The sequence below is a fragment of the Patiria miniata genome, unplaced genomic scaffold (assembly GCF_015706575.1).
Source record: "Patiria miniata isolate m_02_andy unplaced genomic scaffold, ASM1570657v1 HiC_scaffold_4, whole genome shotgun sequence".
In the NCBI taxonomy this organism is placed as follows: Eukaryota; Metazoa; Echinodermata; class Asteroidea; order Valvatida; family Asterinidae; genus Patiria; species Patiria miniata.
The window spans coordinates 11,638,077-11,659,319 of record NW_024037071.1 but is presented as its reverse complement, the minus strand read 5'-3'; the positions used below and the strand labels follow the sequence as shown (position 1 = coordinate 11,659,319).

The window sequence follows — 21,243 nt, the reverse complement described above, 5'->3', positions numbered from 1 at the left end:
TTCAAAAATGAGGCAATTATCAGACCTCAGCTGTGAGTGATCGGTGCGCGAAATATACAAATATTTGGGATGTTTTTGCGCGCGTTCTGGAAATAAAGTGCGTGCAATACAAACTCAGTTAGCCACGCGTGTACTAGTACAAACCGAACAGCACAGACAATTTCAAAGTAGTGCTTGCCAAAATTAAGCTCATAACTCTCGGAACGGGTCCCGGCCTTATAGTTCAGGGGTTGTTCTTGCAGGAACAACCAGCGAAGAAGGACAATGCTCGAAGGACTGGGAATTTAATTGTAAGCAGTGCTTTGAAATTGTGTAATGCTGCGCTGTTTCGCACCTGAAATTCTAATCGTAGGCTATTTATCTGGTGAAGCTCTACAGAATGGAATACACGGAGGTAGTACATGTACATCCAGTAGTACTACACAAGCTAGTGCAGCCCGACTCACATCGGGGCTCTCAAAGCTCAAAGTCAAAATCCAAGCCGGTTCCTTTCATCCTCAGGGCGTAGATCTTGTCGAAGAGGGCGCTCTGTGCCACCGTGAAAGTGTTCTTCCAGTTGCCGACTTTTCCTGTTATTGCAAATAAAATAAAAGGTGAAAAATATTGTTCAATCAATCAGAACACACGCCTGATGAAATGCTCCGTACAATATTTCATTGCGTAGGGAAATATTAAAAGATGGTTTTCTTGTCATCTGTCAACATTTCCTATTCTTTCAGAATCATTAAGAGATGTCAAAGAGCCGAAGTTCTAATCCTGGCAGAATCTTATAATACCTTACTGCTGGGTTGGGAATGTCCACTGTCATTTTTTTGTGTCACTTGGGTAAAAGGAAAGGGTTGCAAGAAACAAAGCAACACGAAAGATATATAATTTGTTCTAAATTGAATAGTATATGAAAGATGGGGAAACACATAATAGGAATGGGAAACCTTTAAAAAAAGTTTTTAAAAATCTGAAAATCAATGGAATATCACAACCACACCACACCTTTTCTAAGATACGGAGTTACTCCTAAGAAACGCGTCATCAGTTTTCCCTCCTCCCCGTGTTCCTCCTCAATCTGTTGATAAGTCTTCTGCATCCCACCAAAGGTCACGCGTTCCACGATGTCATCGATGACGTCATCGGGTAGATCCTTCCCGACATGCTTTGCTAGTTTGCAAATGGAGCCCCTGAGGTCCTGAATAAAACAACGAATCAAAGTGACATTTTTGAAGCGTTGGCCTCAGCTACACATCTATAGTTTTGAATATATTTGCCATACGTTTTTCAGATAAATTCCAATAATCTCCACTGCACTGTAAGGGTGAGTTTAATATTCGTGGTATGAACTCATTATCTTGTGCACAATGGGCAATAATAACACAGTGATTATTGCATTTGTATGCGTAATAATCATAGTGCTGACATTGAAAGTTTGTATGACATTGAAAATCATAGTGCTGACATTTGCATTTGTATGCGTAATAATCATAGTGCTGACATTGAAAGTGACAGCTTTTAAACACTTGTTACAGCTGATTAACGCCCCACTCCTCCATCAAAGTTGTATATGGTTTTGTGGTTTTAGGGGTTTTTTTCGTAATAAATTGGTTGCCAACAATGCTTTTTTACTCGATGGGGTCCCCTAAACCTTTCGTCTTAACAGGAATAACAGGAATTTCGTACTGTCCGTTTTCGTCTTAAGCGATTTTTCCCATAGACATGTGCACAATTTTGCCGGGACCGAAGATATGTGGTTGTAATAATCGGATTTCGTCCTAACCGTTTTCGCTATAACGGGAGACGACTTGTACATTGAACAATTCTTTTGCTATGACGCAGAGCAGCAGGACACGATAAATGATTCTGAGGTTTGATTGGTCCGAGAGCATTGAAACAGTGACAGCGTCATTGATAATGACAACCAGCCGAGGACGATGGTGACATGCACCAAGTATACGGCCTTCTGAACATCAGTGCAAGACGTACAGTCCGTGTTTCATCAATGAGGTCTCTCTTATACGAACCTTGTGGAGATCTTCGTACTTTATAAACAGAAAATTCTCCTTGTCCCGATGGTTCCAATAGCTGAGCACGTGATCAAACCAAGATCCCAATACCACTGGAGATACATGGAGGAACAAACAAACAAACAAGCAAATAAACAAACAACTCTAACAAACCAACAAACAATGGACAGAAAGTCAATACATTATTTGGAGACCTTTTTTGCAGTCCACTTAAATATTATTGTTCAGTCAATATTTGAGAAAAATAGAATCCGCTTCTTAAAACAAAACTATAGGTCCCGGTTTCTGCCGTGAAAAAAAGAAAAGGAAGGAAGAAAAGAGAAAATAAGCTGGGGATAATAGCGATTTGTGTTATCTAATATCGGCCACAGTTAACTTTGCTTTGCATTTAAACTTATACCTTTCCCTTGGACAAATCCGAAGAACATCTCATCAAAATCCAATTGTTCTGCCCCCAGCAGGTTGTATTCAGAAACGAGCACGTCCTTCGGATTTCGGGCCACGTAAATTACCTGTACCGTACATTGTACAAATTAAACAAAACAAAATTATACAACGCCCGAGTAAATCCCCGTCCTTTGATTGGTGGAGCGATGATTGTCATTGAATTATTCGTTCAACCCAAGGCCTGCCGCACCGCAACCGCCCCCCCCCCCCGAACACCCCCCCCCCCCCCCCCCCACCCCACCCCCAATTACAACAGTTATAGTAATAATGTAATTACCTATATGTCCGCCTGTCCACAACAATCGCACATTAAAACAATCTGCTGGGCCTGACACCCCAGCCCACCCCTGCAAAAAGTCCCTGGTGACTCAGACCAATCAGATAACAAGGTGTAGCATATTAAAAATTATAACACCTCACCCACAGATTCTGTGTCTTGATTGGCCGAGAGCGAGTCACATGTTACTTTCTAATTTTGCTATCTTTCTGTGCACGGTCAAAAGTACTATACCCATAGCAACCAAAGTACTATACCATTAGCAACCAAAGTACTATTTCCACGGCGCGGTATTTGTGTGCAAATGGATGCTGGTGTGCGCGTTGCGCGTTGTGCGTAGCGCGTATTGTTCCAAAGAGAGCGCGCCGCAGAGTTGGGTTCAAACATTTCGTGAAGGGGTAGTTTCAAAGAGAGAAATACATTTTCCACCAATTTTGTATTGAAATTGAAGTTTATTTCAACTGTGTTCAGATTTAAATAATGTAAAATATTAAAATCAAGCAGAATCTGTGGGTGAAGTGTTATAAAACAAATATTGAATGCTTTATCTCGTGGTGAAGTAAAACTAGCCTCCCTCGGTGATCCATGGACCATTCTATTTTCCTTCGGCTTCGCCTCGGAAAAATAGAATGGTCCATGGATCACCTCGGGAGGCTAGTTTTACTAAACCACTCGAAGCATTCAATATTTGTATATTATTAATCAACCTTTCACATTCGTGCAATGGAAAGACTAATTTCATTCGGTGACAGATGGACTGTTCCATTCGCCTCGTGAAATGGAACATTCCATCTGTCACTTCATGAAGTAATTCTTGCCGTTGCATTCGAAAAAAGGTGTATTGTGCACCAATTACACAGAACATTACGGTAATCGTACAAGCCTACAAGGTATATAGAGGTTTGTGTGTGATGTGCTTCAATATGACATGCACCTCGCTGCGGGAACGTTGTAATGATGCACGTAGACTCGTGCTGGTCTTTCAAACAGACAAAGAAGCGATGTTCTTTGCCTCTGTCAGGATTTATAATGTGAAAGGATGAGCTATTAAACAGTTTTCTAAAAGCAAATATCAATGTCAGAATCGTCTGGGCGCCATGCTCTCCCCATGCAATGCATTAGGGTCAGCTGGCGGCTATTGACCAATCGACAGCCTTCGTTTTGTTTGTCACGAAATAGCGTCATCAGCAGTCAGACATACAATTTCAATATTTGTTTTACAATGAGTGAATGGTAAACAAATATTGAGTGGCTCAGCGTGGAATGGGAGGAATTTTATCGCAAGGTAAAATCTGGACTTTTCTTCGCCGAGTGAACTGGAAAAGTCCAGATTTAACCGAGCGATGATATTCCTCCCATTTCACAATTTAAAGCCACTCAATATTTGTTTTATATAACTGACATGTAGATCCTTGAAATTTGATATATTTGAACTTTTTTTCAATACGAAACTGGAGGAAAATGTATTTCTCTCTTCCAAACCACCCCTTTACGAAAATAGTTGAACCCAACACTGTAGCGCTGGCCCTTTGGAACGATACGCGCTATGCGCAACGCTGAACGCGCACACCAGCATGCATTTGCACACAAACATCGCGTCATGATCCCAACTGTTCCCCCTTCCCCATGGGCGGATAGTACTTTTTGAGCCGCGGCGTGAAAGAGAGCAATAACGAATGACACGTGATGTGAGTTCCACCAATCAAATGACTAGGATCTGTATGTCAGTTATATAATAGTGCTCATGCACTGGGCGAGGAGCTGATAGTTGCATTTTTCTTTTTTTACCTTTTTTCAATCCCTTTTTCTTCATTTTAATGATTAACTGACAAGTGGGAAAAAATACATTACCTTTCCATGCTTAGTAAAGATTTGGGGAGGAAAAAAACTCTCCAAGCAGTGGCTTACGATGCACCGTGGCGATGCCATGGCTGCGTACGTCTTGTACCCGGGGGTCACACCCTCAAGTTGAATCGGGTCATCTGTAATCGTGAATTCCAGCCCGTTGGTCATGAAAGTGCGGTCATAATCGCCCTTCCCATCGTGGAGGATATACTGCATTATTTCGCCCAGCCAGTGAGTGCCTGTTTGTGGACAGATCTCATCCAATTAAAATTTGACTCCAGTCTGAATTAAGTCGGTATGTCAAAACGAAAAAGAAAAAAATGAAATACGCGGGATCAACAATCCATCAATCACATTACAGGGATTTATACAGGCGTTGTATAACAGCCAATATATTTCTGGTAGGCGAAGAAAACTGAAATGAGTTTCCACTGAGCCATTGACATTTTAAAATTGTGTAGTTTCTATCGCAGTAGTTTTAGTAGTCATATTACAAGTTACTTGTTTCACTTTTATTACAATTGTAGAATTGTTCCTTATACCCGGTTTTATAGTCTTTGTCAAGCGCTTTGAGGCCTTGGCATAATGCGCTATACATTATGCATTCATGTTATTATTATTATACTTAATTGGGTGCCACTGCAACAATAACCATTTCTTCCGCTGCCCCCCAAAAAACTATAGCTTCTGGCCCAATTTCGCCCACCCCCCCCCCCCGACCTAACTTCACGCAAGACACGATGATGTTATTGTTTCAAAAAGACTGCATCTGCATTAATGGTATTTGTCGAGTGTGTCGGAGGGGACAGGTGACCATTATGGGCTCCGTGCGCTGACGAAAGAGGGCACCCTTTTACCTAGCAACGACGTCCCATGGTTGCAGTGGGACATTAAGCTGGTTGACGCGCACCGTTCCTTGTGTGTGACGCACGTACACCAGGGGAGTTTTACTATGTACACGCAGTGGCCGCGCTTGCGAATTGCAGTCAGGCAAGATGGCGTCGGTCGGTCACCCCAACTGTACTCTCTTTGCCGGTGAAGGGGTACTTTTGAACGGAGCGGATAGTGTAGGCTCATCAATCCTCACCTGATCTTGGGTAGGTGAAGACGTAAACGTCGTCATCGCGCACTTCAAAGGTCTTCAGGGCTTCCAGATTGGATGGTTGTACGGAAGCCGGGAATTTGATCCCGTTCACGACATGGCTGCCGAGCTTCCTGTCCAAAGCCGCCAACTTCTCCTCCACTTGTTGGTGCGTCTTGCCGTTGACCAAGTCCGGCATCATCGCCTGGATTTGTTCGGCAAAGCTCATGGTGGCGTTTAGCTATAAGAACACTCTACACAACGGTTTGGCTGTGTCCCGAGCCGGTCAGCCTGTTGAACAAGTCTCCTGCAAATTGCACATAGCACAGTACAGATTAGGCCCTGGACATAACAATTTAATGTCGTCTTGTGTGCCCTTATGAAGTGCAGAACCATATATTGTAACCATCACCACAATCAATAAACCTTTATCAGGGTACGCCATCTTGAAAATCAGGGCAAGGCATATAACGCCAACGACATCCGTCTGCTCAACAAATAGAAGGGTATTTCGAAGGGTATCTCGAAGCTGGTAAGTGAAAAAAAAGAAATGTTTCACGTTCTCGCGCATACACCGAACTCAAATTTTCCTCTTATTTTTGGTCATGGGCTTAATAAGATGTGACCAACCTCGAATGTTGATTGATTTTGCTGTTTTCGGGGAATTTGAGCTATCCAGTGATGTAGTGCCTTGATGCTTGGCCTTGGCCTTATGGCTGCCTTAAGACTGGACTTTAGTGCCTTGGCCTTGGCCTCGAGGCTTGAGGGCAAAAGCCTTGGCCTTGGCCTTGAGGGATCAGTGCCTTGCAATTTTGAGTCAAGGCTCTTCAAGGCCCATAGATTTTTGCATTTCCCATATAAATATGTTTGTAATTTTGCTGTTACCATTTTAATCGTGTTACCATGGAGGAGGGAAACACCTTACAGATTTGTGTGTTGGGCACACTTTCACTTTTATAGCATCACATTTTGTTACCATTGTAGTACATTAATTTGCTGCAATAATTTTCTGTACACTTGAAGAGCTAATGAGATAATCGATTAAATTGAATACAATTATGGAATAGATCTGTGACTGCTGATCATGCTCTGATTATACTGCCCTCAATAACTAATACTACGCTACTTTTTTTCTAACTGATGATCAATCTGATTGGTTGTATATATCTCCCTGATAAGCGCTAAAGATTTGCATGTATCTGTTTTAGGTAATGCTATATTTCTGACCATGTTGGCCCAGCAAATTTAAATTCCCCAAATCAGTTTCTTGGATCCCCCTTTTGTTACACTCGGGAGAATTGTGCGTCAGTATAGAAGTAAATCATTATTTTTTTTTAGTTTTTGTATGTGAGCATTTTGATTGCAATTAAAGACAAGTTGTTCTTCTTAATGAGCGATTCGTGATAATGTGTCGTGTAATATAATTAGTTCTATATTAGTGGTCATTTTATAAAACAGGGCCTTTGCCTTGGCCTTGAGGGTTAAGCCTTGGCCTTAGCCTTAAGGCTTGAGGGTCAAAGCTTTGGCCTTGGCCTTGGCCTTGAGGGTCAAAGCCTTTGCTCCAACACTGGAGCTATCGATTCATTTATAAGAGTGTCAATCAGCTGTAACCCCGTTCACCGCACACACTATTCATGCCACCATATTTTGCGTTGTATGCCTCGCTTTGATTTTCAAGATAGTTCAAAATATTGTGCACTATTTCTCAGTAAATGTAAGACATTAAGTTTATTTTTTTGTGGCCAAAAAACTTTGAACCTCGCGGTGATTCGGGCGACAGCTCTCCTTTATAATCTACTGTGAACAATATCTGGCGAGGAAAGTTGTGGTTTCGACCGAGTAACGCTGTAGTACTTGTACCAGCATCTTGCAACTCTCAGAAAATGTACATTAGGCCAAAAAAAGAAGAAAATATTCGGTCTCTGGTCTACGGAGCTTCTAAAGGGACATAGTGTGAAACAAAAATTGAAAAATCATCATAAGAATGAAAAAAAAATCTGCGTTCGAACGAAAAAAATCTGCGTTCGAACAAAAAAAATCTGCGTTCGAACGAAAAAAACTCTGCGTTCGAACGAAAAAAAATCTGCGTTCGAACGAAAAAAATCTTCGTTCGAACGAAAAAAAATTTCGTTTGAACGAAAAAAATCTGCGTTCGAACGAAAAAAATCTGCGTTCGAACGAAAAAATCTTTCGAACGAAAAAACTCTTCGTTCGAACGAAAAAAATCTGCGTTCGAACGAAAAAAATCTGCGTTCGAACGAAAAAAATCTGCGTTCGAACGAAAAAAAATCTGCGTTCGAACGAAAAAAATCTGCGTTCGAACGAAAAAAATCTTCGTTCGAACGAAAAAAATCTGCGTTCGAACGAAAAAAATCTGCGTTCGAACGAAAAAAATCTTCGTTCGAAGGAAAAAAATCTTCGTTCGAACGAAAAAAAGTCTGCGTTCGAACGAAAAAAATCTGCGTTCGAACGAAAAAAATCTGCGTTCGAACGAAAGAAATCTGCGTTCCAACGAAAAAAATCTGCGTTCGAACGAAAAAAATCTGCGTTCGAACGAAAAAAATCTGCATTCGAACGAAAAAGCTGTTTGCTGTTTGCTGTAAGCTGTTTGCCCTCCCTGTGCTGCCCCACCACTTATGTGGTCGATTTGGTCATGTTTTTTCAGGTCCAACATGCATGACATATGTGCCCAATGTAGGTCCGTGGCCCAAGTACAGGAATTTGGTCTTAAAGCAATCTGTGAGCTTTCAAACGGTCATACTAGGGCTTGCTGTTAGTTGGTCATGACGTTTGACCATTGCAATGAAGATCTAGCTAATTGTCCTTCTTTTTTTAAGAGTCCCTATCCTGTTACAATACTAGCTACAACACAACCCCCCCCCACCCCATCAGTCCCACCCATTATGCTATGCTGAGGCAACACACTTATGAGACATTTTAAAAAGTAATTTGCCTTTTTGTTTTCTTTTTATAAAGTGAGGCAAGTTTAAAAAAAAATAATTAAAAAAGGCTATATAATTATCTTTCAAATTTTTCAGGTAAAAAAATATAACTGGTCATTGTGATTTTCAAAAATTTGTCTATCAACAAATCCTTTACAGTATAAATTTCATTCCTAATCCTTGTAATAGTTCCAAACTTTAGAAGCGACTGACATGTATATATTGTTTGATCATTTATGGCTTTCAATAAGCCTATTTTACTAGTCTAACACTTGTACATGTACATGTACTTTCTGCTTCCTCACTTTCAGATACGGGATTCACTAATTAGCTGATTCCTACTCATACTCATAGCAAATGACAAACATGTCGGGCTATTCTGATAGCCATGGCTAGCCCGACATGTTTTTTGGTGGCCCATGGATAACCAGTTAAATGTGGAGAAACTGTTGCACTTACAAGAGCATGATATGAGTCACATCATGATTGATACGTTTTACATGTTTGGTACAACAGTTTTCAGGGCAAAGAATGTTTTGACCATTGATCTCCATATACACAGACTGGATAGGACATCGCGTACGAACGTGCGTCCGCGCGCGCGTTTTTTGAAAAGGGTAAAGAACACAATTTCGCATTCGAGTTGTGTACACTTTCGAACGGAGGATTAAAAAATGAAGTTGTTTTTTTTTCGGTTTCTTTGTCATTTTTGAAAAATAAAAGAAACAGAGATCTAAATTGATCAAAATCGACGAGGAGTAGGCCTATAGTCAAGGGTGTGCGCAGCATTAGATTGCTGGAGTCGGGAAGTAAGGAGCGTTGAAGAATAGGACAATTATTCGCAAGTAAGTTGTTTTTTAACGAGGCCTATAGTATACAACATGGCATGGAGGAATATGAACATGGGAATGACAAAGCAAATGATAATATCGTTAATGTTGTCGCTCTGAGTTTGAGGGGAAGGAGGCCTGTGTCTAGCGAGATATTCTGTTCAAATTCCATGCGATCTAGGCCTGTCATGCTGGTCGCCATCCATGTTCTTTTTAAAGACATATCGTACGTGCATGACTGACCCGGCAATGGCAATGAACAAAAGTTGACTTGTTTAAAATAGTTTATTCGAATAACTTTTATAACTTTTATATGCAAAATCTGATTGAATTATGTCTGCCTTGGCTTTAGCTCTACTGAGTGGAGCGCTGGAACTTCGGTACCCTCCGTACAAGCTTGTACGGAGGGTACCGAAGTTCCAGCGCTCCACTCAGTATAGAGCTACCTTGGCTTAACGCCTACCGAAATGTTTCTATTATTTTCTTTATAAAGAGAAACCGAGGAGATGGTTTATGGTAACTTACTGCACAACTGGCCGATTGACCTTCATATCAAACAAAGAACTTCAGAAAAGCCACAGCAAAAACCACCAGCTGCAGGACCGAGCCGGACGAAAATGGAGAACTTCACGGAGGGATGGAATCGACTGTATCATCCACTGAATGGAACTTGCGATGTGATAGGCATCTGAGCGTTTGACTTAATCAATTCTTACGATGTGGAACTGTTAACATTGATTGATTTTGTTTTTTGAAAGAAGCTGTGGAGTTCAACGCAAGTATTTTTATGAGCTCCAAGATGACTGTCACATTATTGACAGTTTGTATGATGAGGAAAGCAATGAGTACTTTTACGGTTTGAAATTATGTTGTGTACGCCGTTATATAAGATTACTAGCTATACTATAGCCATATACACCGTCATATTCGCTCACAAAAACGATTTCCACTACACTTACAAGTAATTTTATTAATTTAGTACTAATTTTCTCGTGTGAGTGTTCAGTTTAAAAAATGTGATGTCATTTCAGCATAAATTATTACTAATACAATAATTCGTACTTAAGTAAGTTTCCACAGGGAGAAATGGCTTTAAGGGAAATAAATAAGTTATCAGGAGAATCCCTGTACAAGGTCAAGAACATCATAAAGTGTATCGAAACCTTTTAGATTGTAATTGGTTTATGTTCAGGTTTTTAATAAATATATCAATCATTTGAATGAATCTTCATACAATTTCTCGTGTGAGTGTTCAGTTAAAAAAAAAATATATGATGTCATTTCAGCATATTATTAATACAACTATTTATTTCGTTGATGGAGTAATTCAGTGTGCTCTAATGACCAATGTGCCAAAAATGAAATGGCAATTTACTTACAATCATTTTTGGGAGGAGAAGGGATTTAAAAAAAATATGGGAAAAGGAAATGGGGGTTCTTGAATTTCGAAAATGCATAATAAGAAAGTGTATATCAAGAAAGTGTGGAAAAGCTGTTTGGAGGGTAACTCTTCATCGTTCAGTTATTTTTATTAAAGATTGTTTTGGAGGAGCGCTTGAATTTCCTCCTGTAAGAAAAATTTCACTCAACAATCCATTTTCCAAAGTAAACAAAGTGAAAGCACAATGCGTTTACCCGTCTGACGGTAAACGCGCCGCCATTGTTCGACCGCGCATTCGTGCACAAACACGGCGCAATGTCCTATCCAGTCTGTGTATATGGAGATCAATGGTTTTGACCCACAAAAATCACCCACATAAGTGGTGGGCAGCACAGGGAGGGCAAACAGCTTACAGCAAACAGCAAACAGCTTTTTCGTTCGAACGCAGATTTTTTTTCGTTCGAACGAAGATTATTTTCGTTCGAACGCAGATTTTTTTCGTTCGAACGCAGATTTTTTTCGTTCGAACGCAGATTTTTTTTCGTTCGAACGCAGATTTTTTTCATTCTTACGATGATTTTTTCAATTTTTTTTTTCACCTATGTCCCTTTAAAAGCTCCGTACTGGTCAGACCAAAGTTCCGGAATTGACGCGGCCACGCGGCTATTTTTTTTTGGGGGGGGGGGGGGGGGTTTCTTCTAGATTTGATTGTACAGACAAAGTGGGGTACTATTTTGCTTTTTTGGTGTCCTCATGTACATTGGTGTCCTCCATATTTTGCCTTGGTGCTTTCGAAAACTTGCCTTGGTGCAATTTCCCATTCCTTGGTGCTCTTTGGTAAAAAAAAATTGAGGAGGTGCGGAAATAGAGGGCGCTGTTGGAGCTACCGCGGAACATTTTGGAAAAAAAAAGATTGACGCGCATGATTAAAATCGACGCGCGCGCTGACCAGAGACCGACTTATTATTTTTTGGGGGCCTTAACGTGGAATTTTTGTGACCCAGAACTTCGAACCTCGTTGATACTCGCGACAATTGAGCTTTGTACTGCATTGAAAAATAGATGGAGGTGTAGATTGTGGTTTTTGACCGAGTTGTGCAAGTTCCTTACAACGGTATCGAAGCACATTATTTATTTATTTTTTTAATTTTTTATTTATTTATTTCTTCTTTATACTGGTTGGCCCATTCAGTCCTTTAATCAGAACTGTTCTCCCATGGGTCCCAGTAGGGGTAATAATACAATAAAACATGACTTGAACATGAGCATTGATAAAATCAAATTTTAAGTACATGTATGTATATTCACATTGCACAGTATTAAACAAACATCTATACTACAATTCAAGGAATCTCTGTCTGTCTGTCTGTCTGTCTGTCCGCCGATTATCTCCAGAACCGGGCACCGTATGGAGTTGAAAATCGGCGGGTGCATTGCTCGGGACAACAGAATGTGCAGTGTCGAGTTTGAAGTGGTTTAGACGAGCGGTTGTCGAAAAAGCTGCAAAAAAGCAGTACTTTCTGAAGCCTAGCGCGCCAGAATATAGCCTAGAACTCCACGCACTGCTGTTCTTTTCAATTGTTTACGTCATGTTAAAGCAAGAGCGCGCGTGCTCAATATGACGCAAACAATGCAAAAAGGACGGGCACGCGCACGTGCATTGTAGGGCGATACCATTGTCCAGTATGGATGAATAGCACTGCGTACCATATGTTTCCGTACGTGATGACTGCACGGGCACATGCATTTTTCAGTCGATTGAACCACTATTGTGGGCGGTGGATTGAGCAACCGTACTCACGTAGGTGAGTAGCTGCACGGGCGTATGGGTGAATATCAGTGCCGGGGATGGGCTGGCGACATGTACAAAGTGCGCTCAACCTATGAGTGTGAGTTTTACCTGTGAAAACAACACAATTGAATCGTGTGCGTTGTTTGCATGATAGAAGCATTTTGAAATTGCCCCTAACGAACAGGTGCATTTTTTGACGGGCCCTGCAAAAAGGACGGGCACATTGTTGGGCGATAGCACTGCTCACCATGTCTTCGTACGTACATATACGTGAGTGGCATGCACGGGCACATGCATTTTGTACTGAACTGAGCAACCATCACTGCACTGTATGTAGGCGGTCGACTGAGCAACTCTAATACAATATTGCATCGCCCTACAACTACGCCCTACAGTTGTAGGGCGATACCATATTGTCCAGTGGGGGTAAATATCAGTGCCGGGGGGGGGGGGGGGGGGGGGTGACGACTTTTGTGAATTTAACTTGCGAGTGTGCGTTCACACCATTGAATAATGTGCGTTGTTTGCACGAGCTGCAGTTCTCAACTGCCCCTTCCGAACACGCAGTGTCGAGTTTGAAGTGGTTTAGACGAGCGGTTCTCGATAAAGCTGCAAAAAAGCAGTATATTCGGACGCAAACGTGGCAGCTTAGAACATAACACCACGCGTTGCCGTTCTTTTCAATTGTTACGTCATGTTTAAGCTAAAGCGCGCGTGCTCAATATGACGCAAACAATGCAAAAAGGACGGGCACGCGCACGTGCATTGTAGGGCGATACATTGTCCAGTATGGGTGAATAGCACTGCATACCATGTTTTGGTATGTACACGGGCACATTATTTTTGCAGTCGACTGAGCAACCATTGTAGGTGGTCGAACTTCAAACTTGGCACAAACTTCGACGTAAGTGTGCGTTCAACCTGTGAAAACAACACCATTGAATCGCGTGCATTGTTTGCACGAGCAGTTCTCCAAAACTCTGCAAGTATGCAACCTATACCAGCGGCAAAGCAATTTGCGTTTCCCGAACATGCACATTTTAGACGGGCATTTTTCGGGACAACAGAATGTGCAGTGCAAAGTTTGAAGTTGTTTGGACCAGCGGTTCTCGAAAAAGCTGCAAAAAGCAGTATTTTCTGAGGCAAACGTGGCAGTATATAGCTTAGAACATAACACCGCACGCACCACTGCCGTTCTTTTCAATTGTTTACGTCATGTTTAAGCTAAAGCGCGCGTGCTCAATATGACGCAAACAATGCAAAAAGGACGGGCACGCGCACGTGCATTGCAGGGCGATACATTGTCCAGTATGGGTGAATACTAATGGATCAATGGGTGAATAGCACTGCATACCATGTTTCCGAATCTACACGGCACATTATTTTTGAAGTCGACTGAGCGACCATTATAGGTGGTCGAACTTCAAACTTGGCACAAACTTTGACGTAAGTGTGCCTTCAACCTGTGAAAACAACACCATTGAATAGCGTGCGTTGTTTGCACGAGCAATTCTCAAAAACTCTGCAAGAGTATGCAACCTATACCAGCGGCAAAGCAATTTGCGTTTCCCGAACATGCACATTTTAGACGGGCACTGCACTAGTCTTACTATAATTCCAGGAATCTCTGTCTGTCTGTCTGTCCGTCGATTATCTCCAGAACCGGGCACCGTATGAAGTTGAAAATCGGCGGGTATATTTTTCGGGACAACAGAATGTGCAGTGCAAAGTTTGAAGTTGTTTGGACCAGCGGTTCCCGAAAAAGCTGCAAAAAGCAGTATTTTCTGAGGCAAACGTGGCAGTATATAGCTTAGAACATAACACCCGCACGCACTGCCGTTCTTTTCAATTGTTTACGTCATGTTTAAGCTAAAGCGCGCGTGCTCAATATGACGCAAACAATGCAAAAAGGACGGACACGCGCACGTGCATTGCAGGGCGATACATTGTCCAGTATGGGTGAATACTAATGGATCAATGGGTGAATCAGTGCATGCTGCATACCATGTTTTTGTATGTACACGGGCACATTATTTTTGTAGTCGACTGAGCGACCATTGTAGGTGGTCGCACTTCAAACTTGGCAAAAATGTTGACGTAAGTGTGCGTTCAACCTGTGAAAACAACATCATTGAATCGCGTGCGTTGTTTGCACGAGCAGTTCTCCAAAACTCTGAAAGTATGCAACCTATACCAGCGGCAAAGCAATTTGCGTTTCCCGAACATGCACATTTTAGACGGGCACTGCACTAGTTATTTTAAAAACGGAGAGCATAAACATTGCTTTAAAAATGTACCTTACAATAAGCCTTTTCGGAGTTCCAACTGCGCGCATTCGTAACCTGTGACAACGCACATTGTTTTGTCTCAAATGCCCTTTGACAGTACCCACAATGCACAAACAGCCTTTTTGTAAAGTCAGTGGCGCGATGATGTCAAAGGCCATTTGAGACAAATAATGCGCGTTGTCACAGGTTATGAATGCGCAGTTGGAACTCCGAAAAGGCTTATTAGCGTGTGTGTCACATGCGAAAAAACTGTCACACTCCAAACTTCCCAGCACGAAAGAAATAGCCTAATATCCAACCACAATGTACTGGACATCTACATGTATATAATAAAAACTTTAACCATCTACAACAAAGATTTATAAAATAAAATAAAAAAATATAAAAATTGAAGTCTTCAGAACAAGAGAGAATTATAACTGATTAACACCTAATGTCCTCATGTTCGACAACACCGAAGAAGACACAACATACATTTACAACTATACCCAAGGGCGGATACAGGGGGGGGGGGAGGGGGCCATGTGCACCCCCCCCCCGAAAAAAGAACCCTGCCATTTTTTAAGAGACGTCGCAATACGGGCGATTCCCAATAGTGCGCCTCCAAGAGTTTGCAACGCGTTGGCCAATCACAATGCGCGAAATCAGTCGACCTTTTCCAAACGCGCATTGGGTCGACAGATTTTGCGCATTGTGATTGGCCAACGCGTTGCAAACTCTTGGAGGCGCACTATTGGGAATCGCCCGTATAAAGGCAGGCACTGCGCACACCAACACCTTTTCCTAAAAAAAAAAGGTTACTAGTCAGAAATTGCCTCAGATCGCACAACAGAGCATCTAGAATCAAGAAAAAATCCGGGGCCCTTGAGGGAGCCAGGGCCCCGAACCTCACGCCGCATTTCTTGGACCCACTTTTTGGGGGACCAAACCTTTTGTTTTGGCCCCTCCCCCAAAAAAAATGTGCTCTGGATCCGCCCTTGACTATACCCAAGATGAGAGGCCAAGGGATCAAGGATAACAATGTCACACACACACACACCACAAAATGTAAAATGTGGGAAAGTTTTCCTTGCACATAGGCCTCCAATTTTTCCATTATTAATTTCTTAATCAGTCACTTCGAACCTCGGACTCTTGTTTGAAACACAACACTTTTACTACTAGGCCGCGCACGTACGATCGCTGTTGCAATAATCAATCTTTGGGCGCATTTAAAGTACCATTGAAATAAGACTAATGACTACCATTTGAACTACATATTGATGAGAAATGATATATTCATTATGACTTTTTAAAAGGAAAATAAAGTCCGAATTTCTGGCCAGGTTGCTCAATGTACAAATGTATAGCCCCTCTCACACAATCTTAGGGTAAGCATGCAGTCATAGCAAAAAGTACGTCTACTCTGAGTACTCACCACGGCTCGTTCTCTGCAACTGTCCAGTTAATACAAGCTGTCACAACTTTTAGGTATAAGACTGACTTCCGATGCACAGCTACAAGTACCCCCCACAATATTGGCTTTCAGGATGGTTTTATTATACGCAACAAATAACTTAATTTACAAGGCAAGTAGGACAGCGGAAACATCAGCCGCATGAAAAGCATCAGACAAGAGCACGTACGTGTGAGTGAACAAATGAAAAACTACAGTGCGTTAACTTTGACCTTACTATTCACAGCATATCAAATCCTTTGTGGTCAAAAGGACCCCCATGTAAACTGGCCAAAGTGCACAGCCAGACGACCTTGGACACATGGACACATGGACACATGGAGATAAGAGCTCCCGGGCTCTGTGTATATACAGTAGCGCTGCCTAGCACGTGTACAATAAACAGACCCTACGCGCTGAGCCATTGATAAACGGCAAATTTTATTTGAGTTTAGACGTGAATACACGCGAGCCTAAACCTTAACCACTCACAATAAGGGCCCTGTCACACTTCTGCGTATCCTAATTCCTTATGAGTTAAGCATTGACATTTTTTTCATACGCAGTCGTGCGCACAATACGCACCTCATATGCATCTCTATCGTTTTGTGTAGGTTTAATGTACGCAGATATACGCATGGTACGGCCCAGTACGCAGGATAGTTTTGGGCATGCACAAAACTACGCTGCGTACGCTGTTACGCAGGTCATAAGTTATAAATAGCAGCGCATCGGTCGAGCACGGTACGAGTTCGTGGGGGATAAGCGGTTCATATGCAGTAATACGCTGACCTTCCGGCACGCACCCCGTCAGCATAATTATGAACCGCCCATATTGGACGTGTATAGAGTGTACTTGCAGCGCAGATACAACGCACGCTGAACGAACTCATAGCGAATGCCGACGTATTGCGTCAGGCATGCGGTCGGCATAAGTCGGGTGCGTCCGGAATACGCTCAGCATGCGCACTGCATACTGACCTATTCGCAGCCCGAAAAATAATATTGTGCACTGCATACGCAACTCATACACATCTCATACGCAATGGATGCGCTGAATTCGTTACTTGTACGCTAGATGTGCGTCGCACTAAAGTCAAAGTATTCAAAAATTTCGACGTTTTGAGCGTACGGCTGCGTATTAAAAAATTTTGATAAGGAACTCATAAGGAATTAGGATACGCAAAGGTGTGACAGGGGTTGTTATATTGTTGGAAAGCTGACGAGACGAAGAAAAATGACCCGAGAGATCTAAGCTCCCAGGTGGCACTATTTAACGTTATGATGATGTTAATGGACCTGCAGTTCTTGGCTGAACGCGTTGTTTACACACACAAAACAGGGAGATTTGTGACTGAAAATGCAATGTTTAACATCAATTCGCGAGTGAAACTCAGTGTTTTATTCAGTTTTTGTTTCATTTTCTGGAAAAGTATATTGTTAGGGTCACACTGTAGTGAGATCTAAGGTATACCCTGTCGAATAATGAAGTGGTGGCGACAGATGTAAAAAAGGCCCGTTTTTAATGATTTTTTCGCTGCGTTCTCTCATAGAGGTTGCACATAAAAACCGGCCCGGTGGGTTAGTTCCCAAAAGGATTTCATATGGCTGTCAAGACAGGGCGCTCTTCAATAATTTGGCGACAATAGGGGGTGAACACCTGTAAATAGGCCTAAACCCATCCGCCGAGCTGATGAATAAAAGTTATACCCTCAAAATATTCTATATAAAGAGTTCTGAGAGCCATAACATTGGGGTATTGAGGAGATATGGCAATGAACCTCTGGCCGGACTCGGGGCTTCCAATTCAAGATGGCTACCGTTCCGCTTTGGGGAAAATAGGGGTCATCTTCTTTGGGCGAGAATTTCTCGAAAAGTCAATAGTTAACCCACCAAAAAAATGAAAAGAAATTGAAAGATGACATGTCGATCATCATTTTTCTGTGCAGCTTAAATACCTATGAGAGTTCTGAGTATTTTTAAAAGAATTTTGAAGTATGGGCATTTAGCACTAGTGGCTATGGGAATTTTTTGCACTGTTGCACCCATAGGAGCTCCCTACGGAAGCCCGTTCGTTCCAGGTTTTAAAAGTAAAAAAAAAATTTTTATTGCGAAATAACGCAATAGCATTGCGAAATAACGCAATAGTTATGCGAAATAACGCATTACTATTGCGAAATAATGCAATAGTTTTTGTTAAATAAACCCACTGTTTTTGAGAAAACAATGCATGAGTCCGAATGATTGAACCTGTAGGCGGACTTATAGGTAAATTCTCACGTCATATTTTCTGACAGATAAAGTTTTTATGGTGTATAAAACCAACCCTGCATGGCGGATCGTGAATTTGTAAATGGGGTTAGCGGAGGACACGTAATAAATAGGACTTAAGACTTAAAGCAGTGACTAGAGATTGTAATAACGAGATTGTTATTTCTTACTTATGAATCTTACTTAGGGAACATTGGGATTTTCTACCCAGTTGGGCATTTTCCAGACGGAAGATGATGGTTAATCATCCCAACCATTCCCATAACCCAACACTGCCTAATGACCCCCATAAAAACACGTTTTAGCTTTAAGAACAAATGGAGACTTAAACGCACAGTTCTTTTTTAAAAACTTTTAAAAATTCGTTCAGTTCTTTAACAAGCTTAAAAAACACCTTTCTAATTCATATCAGTATACGGCTTTAGTGATTCTTAATGCAAGGCATCCTTTTATCAATTGAAATTAAATGGACCGGTTATGTAACTTTGGGAGGGGGTTATTGCGGGGAAAACATTTAAAAGTTGGAAAATCATTCTTATGTAATTATCATTCGTTTAAATGTATTAGTTTTCTTCAAGAACATTTCATCAAAATGGACAAATAATGGCTAAACTGAACACCCGGGTTGAAGTTTGTACACGACAATCTTTGAAGAACGTCACAGAGACAGTTAAAACTTGTTCCATCCCAAGGTTCCTGGATATTTAGTACATTTACCTGCATGGAACAGAGGACATGCATAATGTGCCATTGGACAGCGATCGGGTGCCAATTAAATGATTTAGGACCTCAGTTCGAGAGTTGAGATAGACCTTTATAATGCTGCCACCATTTCAGTCATGTTCCTTGTATTCAATAACAATACTGAATGATAATGTTTCTGCGCAAAAAGGAACCAGGCTATTTTTCCTTCCAGCCTCGCTTTGGTTACGTTGATTTGAATGGTGAAAAAATCATGACGGCCGCAACATGATAATGGTCTATAGGCCTACTTGTCGCAAGTCCTCGACGCATTATGACAAGATCATGTACACATACACACATAAACGTTTTTCAATGTATTGAACAGCGGTTATTTCCATGGGTATAATAACAAAAGGAACCCTTATAGAACAGGATATGGAGAGGTAGCTGTGGTGCTCGGCCCACTTCGGGGCGCTCAAACTTCAAAGTCGAAATCCAAGCCGGTCCCTTTCATCTTCAGGGCGTAGATCTTGTCGAAGAGGGCGCTCTGTGCCACCGTGAAAGTGTTCTTCCAGTCGCCGACTTGTCCTGCGATGGAAATAGAAAGACAATTTTTTTTTTTTAAATCCTAACATAATCCAAACAATCATGTTTGATCTCCAAGACTCTCCTTTGCTTACAAATTCAGCTTCTGCAGCGAACTCACTCCGCTGATTCATATCATTGGTAGGCTATTAGAATCTCACTGCATGCCAAATTATAGAAAATCTCAAACAGCCAAAATAATCTTCCTCAAAGCACGGTTGAAACTTGGAAATCGAGACTGTCGGGTCGTTGGGGATAGAAAGGCAGAAACCTACGCAACTTCCTGTTGAACTTATAGATTCGCGTGAAGAAACTGGAGTATAGGACTGGGGAATATATTAAATGGAATAAAGAACAGTGCTGAAGTCGAGTCACCAACGTCGTGTCCGAGTCCGAGTCCCGAGTCACAAGCCTCGAGTCCGAGTCTGAGTCTCGAGTCACAAGCCTCGAGTTCGTGTCCGAGTCTCGAGTCACAAGCCACGAGTCCGAGTCCGAGTCTCGAGTCACAAGCCTCGAGTCCGAGTCCGAGTCTCGAGTCACAAGCCTCGAGTCCGAGTCTCGATTCACAAGCCTCGAGTCCGAGTCCGAGTCTCGATTCACAAGCCTCGAGTCCGAGTCTGAGTCTCGAGTCACAAGCCTCGAGTCCAAGTCTCGAGTCAAGCCTCGAGTCCGAGTCCAAGTCTTGAGTCACAAGCCTCGAGTCCGAGTCCAAGTCTCGAGTCAACAAGCCTCGAGTCCGAGTCCGAGTCTAGAGTCACAAGCCTCGAGTCCGAGTCTCGAGTCACAAGCCTCGGGTCCAAGTCCCGAGTCACAAGCCTCGAGTCCAAGTCCGGGTCTCGAGTCACAAGTCTCGAGTCCGAGTCTGAGTCTTGAGTCACAAGCCTCGAGTTCAAGTCCGGGTCACGAGTCACTTGTTTCGGTTGTTTTCAGATAATTTTTCAATCATCCGTTCTGTCTTTTAAGTAAATCGCAGTGTATACCTTGTGTACGTGTGTAAGCTACATGTTGTTTATAAAAATGTGTTTTCCTTTTAATTCCCATCCCTAAAAGAAATCACCTCCATCCCTTCCCTCCATGTTTTATCATCCAAACATTATTCATGAATGCTCCCTTCCCATCCCTACGTTATGTTTTTTTTTCTTTTTGATGAAAATACGTGACTCGAGTCACGAGTCAACAAGCTCGAGTCCGAGTCATCATGGTCGAGTCCGAGTCCGAGTCATTTTCCAATGTGACTCGAGTCGAGTCGAGTCACGAAAAATGTGACTCGCACGAAAAATGTGACTCGAGTCCGACTCTGGGACTCGAGTCCTACATCACTGATAAAGAATAGGAACAACACCACATTTCTTGGTTATTTGGCAACTTTT

At 42.0% G+C, this 21,243-nt stretch overlaps 1 protein-coding gene across 1 annotated transcript; it reads right to left on the bottom strand.

Moving 5' to 3' along the window:
- Nucleotides 1-275: 275 nt before the first annotated feature.
- On the bottom strand, nt 276-16,805 carry LOC119739919 (sulfotransferase 1C2-like). The gene is made up of 7 exons (XM_038215056.1): nt 16,316-16,805; nt 5,672-5,972; nt 4,591-4,823; nt 2,416-2,527; nt 2,013-2,107; nt 991-1,183; nt 276-569 (listed from the first exon to the last, which is right to left on the bottom strand). Exons 2-7 carry the CDS (start codon nt 5,892-5,894, stop codon nt 457-459), a joined length of 969 nt encoding a protein of 322 aa, XP_038070984.1. The 5' UTR covers nt 5,895-5,972; nt 16,316-16,805; the 3' UTR covers nt 276-456.
- Between the last annotated feature and the right edge of the window lie 4,438 nt (nt 16,806-21,243).

Excerpts from the sequence above, each read along its gene's own strand:
- LOC119739919 (XM_038215056.1), bottom strand. The coding sequence starts at position 5,894 with ATGAGCTTTGCCGAACAAATCCAGGCGATGATGCCGGACTTGGTCAAC. Across the intron at positions 2,528-4,590 it reads TCTTTACTAAGCATGGAAAG|GTAATTTACGTGGCCCGAAA; the intron begins GTAATGTATTTT and ends TGTACGGTACAG. Across the intron at positions 1,184-2,012 it reads AGTACGAAGATCTCCACAAG|GACCTCAGGGGCTCCATTTG; the intron begins GTTCGTATAAGA and ends TGTTTTATTCAG.